The sequence below is a fragment of the Phacochoerus africanus genome, chromosome 4 (genome assembly GCF_016906955.1).
Source record: "Phacochoerus africanus isolate WHEZ1 chromosome 4, ROS_Pafr_v1, whole genome shotgun sequence".
NCBI classification, from domain to species: Eukaryota; Metazoa; Chordata; class Mammalia; order Artiodactyla; family Suidae; genus Phacochoerus; species Phacochoerus africanus.
The window spans coordinates 67,579,352-67,589,945 of NC_062547.1; the positions used below are offsets into that span (position 1 = coordinate 67,579,352).

Sequence of the window (10,594 nt, forward strand, 5' to 3'; positions counted from 1 at the left end):
TGGCCAACATCTCCCTGTTTCTTCCACCTCTTAGCCTCTGGCAACCAGCCTTCTAAGCTCTGTTTCTGAGTTCAGCTTTTTAGATTCCACATGTGAGATCATGTAGTATTTGTCTTTCTCAGACTTGTGGAAAAAATTGCACCCTACTGCTTCTCAGTAACATTACATTTTATCAAAACACAATTAAAATGAAGAACCATAATGCAATTCAAAGACCTCCAAAGTGAAGCAAAATATACAGACTCTTGTGGGAATATTGGAGAAGATACTTATAAATCTGAAAAGGAGTAGGTACTCTCTCTTATTGATAAGAGTCACAATTGACCACAAAGAAAAAACGTAGAGAACAGAAAATAAGGTACAGGAAAACTTGAATGACTCTAAAGAGGAAATACCCCCAGTGTTTCGAATTTTACAACACTTAACTATATTTATAAATATTATTTGTACCCAAACATAAACTATGTTTCACACTTAAAATTGAAATCAAGTTTTATGATATCAGTTAGATAGGGCTGCCTCTGTAACTTGAAAAAAGAAGCCTGCAATTAAGTAGAAAAGGAGTGTGTGCATATGAGTGCAAGGTATGTGAAAGGGAGGCGAAATGGAACAGGTGGAGAGAGCTGGATGGTGTCCTCTGGTCTAACGGGATCAGGGATTAGTCATCATTAATTCTTCTCTCGGTAAGCTTGGTCTTTAAAGATTTGCACAGCTCAGGGTTAAGAATGGTATGAGAAATATTTGTCTAATGAGGACCTTTGGATATTGGTTCCCCAGGGATAGAGCTCCTGTAAGCAGTCAGCCTGTGATAACCTCATTCAACAGCTCTTGTCTTGCCAAGAACAGGCACCCGGAGCCCCCTCCCAGAGATGATCCTCCTTGACCAGAAGCCTATTGTCTCGCTTGGTTTCCCTGCCCCTCCTGAGGACAGATATCCAGGTGTCATGTCAAGCACCATTCCACACTGATGCCAGTCAGGTAACGTAAAGTCCATGATTGAACATGGGAATGAGAACAGATGTTTCATTACAGACTCATCTAAGGGAAGCAATGAGTAGAGGACATGCACAAAATGATCAGAACCCAAGGGTCCTATGTTGACAAGTTCTCATGCATGTTTGTACCAATGCTCACTCAGTTCTCAGATTGCAGGCCTCCTATTTTCTTTGAAAAAGGAAAAATTCATTATCCTCCGGAGCAGAAATATGCCCCTTCTCAAACCTGATAACTGTTATTAGACTTTCTTTTCTTTTTTCTTTTTTTTTTTTGTCTTTTTGTCTTTTTAGGGTCGTACCTTCAGCATGTGGAAGTTCCCAGGCTAGAGGTCTACTCAGAGCTGCAGCTGCTGGCCTACGCCAGAGCCACAGCAACGTGGGATCCAAGCCACATCTGCGAACTACACCACAGCTCACAGCAACACAGGATCCTTGACCCACTGAACGAGGCCAGGGATCAAACCTGCAACCTCATGGTTCCTAGTTGGATTTGTTAACCACTGAGCCACGATGGGAACTCCTTATTAGACTTTCTGACATGAATTCTTATGGCTTTTCCTTTCATGTCCATTCTTGGTGCTTCATGCACCGCTGTGTTTGTATTATCCTGGTAGCTGGGCTATGAAGGTGCAGGGGAGGGAGTGGAGACAAGAGAGTCTTAGCCAACTGCTTTCCTAGTACACCTATTTCTCCTTACAGAATTACCAAGAATAGGAAAGACAGTCTAATAAATTGAAAAAAAAACCCCAGCCATCTCAGAACTCATTAGAATTAACAAATGTTGACATTCTGCTATATCAGTGTCAGATCTTTTTTAAAAAATAAAGTGACAGGCGTTCCCGTCGTGGTGCAGGGGTTAACGAATCCACCTAGGAACCATGAGGTTGTGGGTTCGATCCCTGGCCTCATTCAGTGGATTAAGGATCCGGCGTTGCTGTGAGCTGTGGTGTGGGTTGCAGATGTGGCTCGGATCCCGAGTTGCTGCGGCTCTGGCATAGACCAGTGGCTACAGCTCCGATTAGACCCCTAACCTGGGAACCTCCATGTGCTGCGGGAGCGGCCCTAGAAAAGGCAAAGAGACCAAAAGAAAAAAGAAAAAAAAAATTAAAGTGACAAAATCATATACACACACAAGTCATCCTTTTTGTATCCCTCTCTGTTCTTGGTCTTCCCTTCTTTTTTTCTTTCTTTCTTTTTCTTTCTTTTTTTTTTTTTTTTTTTTTTAGCTGTTGGCCTACGCCAGAGCCACAGCAACATGGGATCCAAGCCATGTCTGCAACCTACACCACAGCTCATGGCAGCGCTGGATCCTTAACCCACTGAGTGAGGCCAGGGATCGAATCCGAAACCTCATGGTTCCTAGTCGGATTCGTTAACCACTGAGCCACGATGGGAACTCCAGTCTTCCCTTCTTAGAGATAACATCACCTTGAATGTGATAGCAATACCCCATACATTGCTTTATATTGTATGTTTGTTCATAAATGTGCCTAAGATTAAAGACATTAACCATAATACCTAGCAGTTAGGGAATTAAGACATAAAATATGATGTAATAAGATAGTGGCATACTTTCTGGTAATTAAAATTAATGAAGAGGGATTAGCTATATCAACAAGAGAGAAAAGATCAATTCCACAAGAATGCTAATTGTAAATGGCATGTACTGTATGGTTCTGATTACAGAAAGTTTTCAAAATGCAAAACATTGCAATTATTTATGGAACAAGAACACCGATTATAGTAAAAATTGCTGAAGATTAACATATGTGATGTTCATATGGTGGTTCCTCTGAGGAAGGAAAATAATCACCTTGTATCAACACATGATGTGAGGGCTCTGTAGACATTCGAATTTTTTTTTTTTTTAACAGCTGCACCTGCGGCATATGGATGTTCCCAGGTTAAGGTTCAAATTGAGGCTGCCAGCCTACGCCACAGCTACCATAGCACCATGGCCACAGCAACTCAGGATCTGAGTCACATCTGCGACCTAGGCGGCAGCTTGCGACATTGCTGAATCCTTAATCCACTGAGGAGGCCTTAATCCTTAATCCATTGCATCCTTACAGAGACAACATCAGATCCTTAACCCATGGAACCACAATGGGAACTCCAGTTTCTGTATTATTTATTGCAATAGAAACACTTGGAATGAGGATAATGATGTGTATGAATTTGATACTGTTGCCTGGGTGGGTACCAAGACCTTCATTGTTACCTCCGCAATTTTTTTTTTTTGGCTTGAATAACCCACAATAAAAATAAATTTATACAGTTTTGCTTTTATTATAGATTATCACTTGCAAAGTTTCCATATATACATTTAAAATTTTCAGATGCTCTATACTCGGTCATTCTAAAAGTGTGCTCATAGGTTTTTGTTATTTGTATTGATTTGTATATGTAATTCATTTGTTCATTTAATACATTTAATTGCTATATATTTTGTCTTGTGTTCATGGCAAGGGAATATTTATATTATTAATGTTTCCTTCATTCTTTAACTCCATGATAAAAATTTCCAATGTTTCAGCTCATTAATTCTCCCCTGAAATTTGCATTTACCATGCTAGGGATATTGTGTCTTTCAATTGTCTTTCTTCACCATGCTTCCTCCCACTGCTTCCTTCTGAGGAATGAAACATGCCAGGTGCCATTGCTTGTGGCAGAAAAAGAAACCACAGCGGGAGATGTCAGTATGAGGGTCCCATAAGCTGAATACTATGCTGGCTGCTCTTTCTCTTTTTAAAAAAAATTTAGTTAGAGTTCCCAATGTGGTGCAGTGGAAATGAATCCGACTATGAATCATGAGGTTGCGGGTTTGATCCCTGATCAGTGGGTTAAGGATCTGGTGTTGCTGTGAGCTGTGGTGTAGATCACAGATGTGGCTTGGATCTGGCATTGCTGTGGCTGTGGTGTAGTCCGGTGGCTACAGCTCCAATTAGATCCCTAGCCTGGGAACCTCCATATGTGGCAGGTATGGCCCTACAAAGACAGAAAGACAACAAAAATTTTTTAATTAAAATATAGTTGATTTATGATGTTTTATCAATTTCTGCTGTGCAGCTACTCTTTTTTCTATTATCATTGAAATATCCATGTACAGTTTTATAACAGTTCTCATTACACAAATGAGGACTCAGACGTTTCTCATACAGTTGAACAATTTTCAACATTCTCCAAGAAAATACTGATCCTGGATGAAATTCAGAGTATTTGAGTATAAATAACACATTAAAAAATAAGGCTGACATAGCCACTTCTGTCTCCCCCAGGTAAGGGAGGACCACAGCTCTACAGAGACAGTCCTGTTAGGAAGCCTGATTCTTTTGTAAGTATCAACACTTTGTCTTATCTTCTATTCCTCTGTCTTCCAAGGATCAACACTCATTACTCTTTTCATCTATTTTTTTAGAAGCTTATACATTTTCTCTGTCTTCTTTAGCTCTTCCTTTTAACATTTTAATTTTTGATATGCTACATATAGGAAGTCCTATAAGGTGAGACAGAAGATGCCATTGACAGTTGCCCAGCTTCTCTTAGAAGTAATTGCCAATGCAGATGAGTTGCATTTCATGAGGGACTCTTATGAGCTCTAGTATATAGGCAGCATTTTCTTATCTTTGCTCAGGTACAAGGTTATGTGGGTGGAAGCTGTGACCTGCTGCACAATACTTGGGTAGACGTAGACATATGCTGTAAAGGGAAAAGATTTGGAGACTTGTTCAAGATGAAAATATTAAACTTTTAAAGGAAATTGTAAAATATAAGTTTTGCTTTAAGAATGCTCTCTACCATCCAAAGGCATTCACCAGAATTGGTCAAGAGGGTCCACCTAATAGTCAGATGATCTGAGCTCAGACCTAGCCTTTTCCAAGCAACATATACTTCACATCTATGATGCAAACCCCCTTTACCTAAGTGTCCCCACGGGTGAATGGAGTGATATTATGATCTAACCCCTCTGGAATTAGACAAGCCTTTCAGGCAATTCTGAGACAGAACAAAGTCTGGGTACCACACTCCAAAAGAGAGAGTGGATAACTTCATTGTCATCTTTCTGTTTGTTTGAGGCTAGAAATATTTCTGAAGGACATGCTGTACCTTATTCTTTGTTTCAGCACTTGGCACAAGGTGTGGAACAGGTTTCATGTTCAATACAAATGAGAGCAACAGGAGTTCCCAGGTGGCCCAGCAGCTTAAGGACCTGGCTTTGTCACTGTTGTGGCACGGGTTTGATCCCTGGCCTGGGAACATCCACATGTCATGGGTGTGGCCAATAAAGGTGGTAGAGGTGAGAAGAGCTGGGAGAGACACTGATGGAGGGAAAAATTAATAAAGGGAAGAATTTGAATACTCTCTTGGGTTCACAATATACACCAAGTTATTTCTTTTATTTAAGCACTTTTTTTTTTTTCTTTTTAGGGCCACACCTGCAGCATATGGAAGTTCCTGGGTTAGAGGTAGAATCAGAGCTGCAGCTCTAGGCCTATGCCACAGCCACAGCAACACTGTAGCTGAGCTGCATCTGTGACCTATGCTGCAGCTTGCAGCAACTCCAGATCCTTAACCCACTAAGCAAAGCCAGGGATCCAACCTGCATCCTAATGGAGACTATGTCAGGTCCTTAATTCACTGAGCCACAACGAGAACTCCAATTTAAGCACCTTTTGTTTTAAAACTATGGCATGTTATCAAATTCATATTGAGGGTTTATTAAAACTTAGATTAGTAGCCCTTACCCCCAGTGTTTATCAGCAGTACATCTGGAGTGATGCCAAGAATTTGCATTTCTAACAAAGTTCCCAGTTGATGGTGGTGCTTCTCATCTGGGGACAATAAATTTTTTTTCTATGGCTACACCCACAACATATGGAAGTTCCCCCGGCTAGGGACTGAATTTGAGCATAGCTGTGACCTACCCTGTAGCTGCGGCAACACCAGATCATTTAACCTGCCAGGTCAAGGATTGAACCTGTGCCCCCACAGTGACCCAAGCCAATGCAGTTGGATTCATAACCCACTACACCACAGCAAGAACTCCAGGAGACAATTCATTTTATTCTCATTTCACTCCATTTTTCCATCAGATTCATCAGCAACATGAATTCCAGAAATCAAACAGATGTTTCCAAATTCCTTCTCCTGGGATTGACAGAGGATCCAGAACTGCAGCCCTTCTTATTCTTCCTCTTCCTGTCCATATACCTGGTCACTGTCCTGGGAAACCTGCTCATCATCCTGGCTGTCAACTCTGACTCCCACCTCCACACCCCCATGTACTTCTTTCTCTCCAGTCTCTCCTTTATTGACATTTGTATAAGCACAACCACCATCCCAAAAATGCTGGTAAATATCCAGGCACAGATACAACGTATCACTTATACAGGCTGTCTGACCCAGATTGGCTTTGTCCTGATTTTTGGTGGTTTGGAAAATTTCATCCTTGCAGCCATGGCCTATGACCGCTATGTGGCCATTTGTCACCCCCTCAGGTACATGGTCATCGTGAACCCCCAGCTCTGTGTTCTGCTGATTTTGCTCTCACTGCTCATTAGCACTATGGTTGGCCTGATCCTTAGTCTGACAATGTTGCGCTTGTCCTTCTGCAAGAATCTGGAAATCCCCCACTTCTTCTGTGAACTTGCTCAAGTCATCAAGCTGGCTTGTTCTGATACCCTCATCAACAACATCCTGATATATTTAGCGATTGGTGTATTTGGTGCTATTTCTCTCCCTGGGATCATTTTCTCTTATATTCGGATTGTCTCCTCTGTTTTGAGAATGCCATCAGCAAGGGCAAAGCTTAAAGCTTTTTCCACCTGTGGGTCTCACTTGTCAGTTGTGTCCTTGTTCTATGGGACAGTTTTTGGGGTGTACATTAGTTCTGAGGTTACCACCTCTCCCAGGAAGACTTCAGTGGCTTCAGTTATGTACATTGTGGTTCCCCAAATGATGAACCCTTTTATCTACAGCTTGAGAAATAGTGACATGAAGGGAGCCTTGAGAAAACTCATAAATGGGATAACTTCCTTTTTGTGATTGTGCCATATACTTTGGATTTGGGTTTCTAGATTGAAACAAAGTGACAGAAATCCTGGGTGAGCCATAATGCTTGCTCTTTTCATCACGGAGTTCTTCTAAAAGAGCCAGACAGCATATTGGACAAATTAATTTTAATTTAGGATTGAAACGTGACTTTACTTTTTGTCTGCTAGCCCTATGATACTTGACACATGATTTCAGTTCTACAATTTAAATTTCTTTGCTCAGGTTCTAGAGAAGCAGAGCCTGAGGCAAGTATTCTAGTTTTAGAGATTTTTTGGGGGGAGAGATAACTCTTAGCAGTCGGTATATTGCAGAAATTATGCAGGGCAAGGAAATATTGAAGTAAGGCTATGGTTCTATCTAGAGACACAATAAATGGCAATGTTATGTCAGTTGCACCCCAGAGTTAGGACCATAGTGGAGTAAATGATATGGCCTTTCAGTCACCTATTTAGTAATGAATTAGGTTGGTCACTGGTAAACCATATCCTTCTGGAGAACTTTAGTATCCTCCAAACTCAATTTCATTATCTATGAAGTGAGCTATAATTAGATTCTTTCAGTGGTTTGAGGTGACTGCAGGATATCTGAACTTCATTAGTGAAGAAGACTTCAATTCTTATGAGGAAAAGAATCTCTAACTCTAATATGCCCAAACAATAAAGAGAGTCATCTTTCATTAACAAGGACTTCAGGAGTGCCCGTCGTGGCTCAGTGGTTAGTGAATCAGACTAGGAACCATGAGGTTGCAGGTTTGATCCCTGGCCTCCATCAGTGGGTTAGGGATCTGGCATTGCTGTGGCTGTGGCATAGAGACCCCCATTAGACCCCTATCCTGGGAACCTCCATATGCTGTAGTTGCGGCCCTAGAAAAGGCAAACAAAACAAAACAAAACAAAACAACCAACCAAAGAAACAAACAAACAAAAGGACTTCAGAGGTAAGAAATGTATAGAAACAGGGGAGTAGGAATTCATTCAATCCTTCCTGTGTTGTCTTGTCCTGGATCTTATTCTCAGGGTCATCAGTGGTGGTGACATGAAGATTTTCTATCTGGACATGATCCCCAAAGACAGAACCATTACTGTCCTTCTTTGAGTCAGATGATTATTAGGTTTTCCATAGAGTCAACTAGAAGATATTTCTGTAATGGGTTGAATAGTGGCCCTTAAGACCACTTACCCACATTGTAAATAAAAGGTGAATGTTTCTTATTTGGAATTAGAGTCTTTGTAGAAGATGAGTTTATCCCAGATTATCTGGGCAGGTCCTAAATGTAATCACATGTATCCACATAAACTAGACAGAAATGGAAATGACACAGAACAAAGGAGGAGGTAATATAACTATTGTGACAGAAATTGGATTTATGCTGCCAGTATTTGATTTCCAGCATTGGATCATTTTTCTCCAGCTTTCCTGAGATATAACTGACATATAAAACTGTATAATATTAAGGTGTACCTTGTGTTGATTTGATACATTTATATATTGAAAAGTTACCACCATAGAATTAGCTAAAACCTCCATCCTATCCCATGACTAACATTTCTTTTTGGGCTGAAAATATTTCAAGTTTACTTTCTTAGCAATATAAAGTAGATAAGCAGCATTGTTAGCTACAATCACGCTGTACATTCGATCCTCAGAACTTAATCCTGTAAGTTTGTGCCCTTTGACTAGTATCTCTTCATTTCCCTCAGCTGTTTGGTAACTGCTCTTCTACTCTCTGTTTCTGTGATGATGATTTTTTAGTTTAATGGAGTCCTATTCATTGATTTTTGCTTTTGCTGCTTGTGCTTTTTATTTTCCTTCTTTTTATAGCTGCACCTTTGACATTGGGGTAATCAGAGCTGTTGCTGAAGGCCTATGCCACAGCCACAGCAAGACCACACCCAAGTCATGTGCGTGAACTAAGCTGCAGCTTGTGGCAATGCTGGATCCTTAACCCACTGAGCCACAATAGGAACTCCTTGCTTCTTGTGCCTTTGATGTCATATCCAAAATATCATTGCCAAGACCATATCAAAGAGTTTTCCTCAACATTTTCTCCTAAAACTTTATGGGTTCAGGTCTTCTGCTTAAGTTCTTAATCCATTTTGAAATCAGTTTTGTAAGTGGTGTAAGATAAAGGCCCAAATTCATTTTGCTGCACATGGTTATCCAGTGTTCCCCAAACTGTTTATTCAAAAGTCTATTCTTTCACTCTTGAGTATTCTCAGTGCTGTTGGCAAGTATTATTTGACTCTATGTGCATGAGTTTATTTCTGGGCTCTTCTGTTGGTGAGTACCATACTGTTTTGATAATGATAGCTTTGTAATATAGTTTGAAGTCAGGAGGTGAAGGCCTCACTCCATCATGGTTCTTTCTAAAGAATGTTTTGGAAATTCAGGGTCTTTAACCATTTTAATCACTTAAGTGTACAGCTTAGTAGCATTAAGTATATTCACATTGTTGTATTTACATCACACCATCCACATATACAACTCTTCATCTCACAAGACTGAAATATGTACCTATTGACAATAACTCACCATTCCTTCTTGTCTCTAGACCCTGGCAACCTCATTCTAATTTGCATGACTTTGAATTTACCTTAGGAATTTCATGTACGTAGAATCATACATTATTTGTCCTTTTTGTGACTGGCTTATTTAGACTTAGCATAATGTCTTCCAGATTCATCCATGCCCTAACATGTATCAGAGTTTCCATTCTTTTTAAGGCTGAAAAATGTCCCACTGTATGTACAGTCAGACCTCTGTATCTACAGGTTCTGCGTTGTGGATTCAACCAAATTTGGATCAAATATACAACAAAAAAATTCCAGAAACTTCCCCAAAGCAAAACTTGAACTTGTTGCTCACTGGCAACTATTTTCAAACATTTACATTGTATTTACTACTATTTACATAGCACTTACATTGTATTAGATGTGATGAGTAGTCTAGAAGTTAAAGTATGCGGGAGGAGTTCCTGTTGTGGCACAGCAGAAGCAAATCCAACTAGTAACCATGAGGTTGCAGGTTCGATCCCTGGCTTCACTCAGTACGTTAAGGATCCGGTGTTGCTGTGTGCTGTGGTGTAGGTCACTGGTGCAGCTTGGATTCCAAGTTGCTATAGCTGTGGTGTAGGCTGGCAGCTATGGCTCTGATTTGACCCCTAGCCTGGGAACCTCCAAATGCTGTTGGTGTGGCCCTAAAGAGAAAAAAAAAGTATAAGGGAGATGTGTGAAGGTTATATGCAAATACTCCATTATTTTACTTAAGGGACTTGAACATGTGTGGAGTTCAATATCTGCAGGGGTGTTGGAACAAATTCCCTGAGGAATCAGAGGGATGACTGTATATTCCATATTTCATTTATCCATTCATCATTTGTTGAACGCTTGTCTTGCCTCTTGGCTACTGTGGATAATGCTGCTATGAACATAAATATTCAAGTATCTCTTTGAAGCCACAATTTAAATTGTTTTGGGGATATAGCCAGAAGCGAAATTACTAGATCATATGATAATTCTACTTTTACTTTTTTGAGGAAATATCAT

The 10,594-nt window shown here is 40.3% G+C and overlaps 1 protein-coding gene across 1 annotated transcript; it reads left to right on the forward strand.

Annotated features, from left to right (window-relative positions):
• Nucleotides 1–6,101: 6,101 nt before the first annotated feature.
• On the forward strand, nt 6,102–7,040 carry LOC125124260 (olfactory receptor 7G2-like). Its single transcript, XM_047774406.1, has one exon. The coding sequence runs from the start codon at nt 6,102–6,104 to the stop codon at nt 7,038–7,040; it is 939 nt and encodes a 312-aa protein (XP_047630362.1).
• Nucleotides 7,041–10,594: the final 3,554 nt, after the last annotated feature.

Coding starts and splice junctions, on each gene's coding strand:
- LOC125124260 (XM_047774406.1), top strand. CDS start 6,102: ATGAATTCCAGAAATCAAACAGATGTTTCCAAATTCCTTCTCCTGGGA.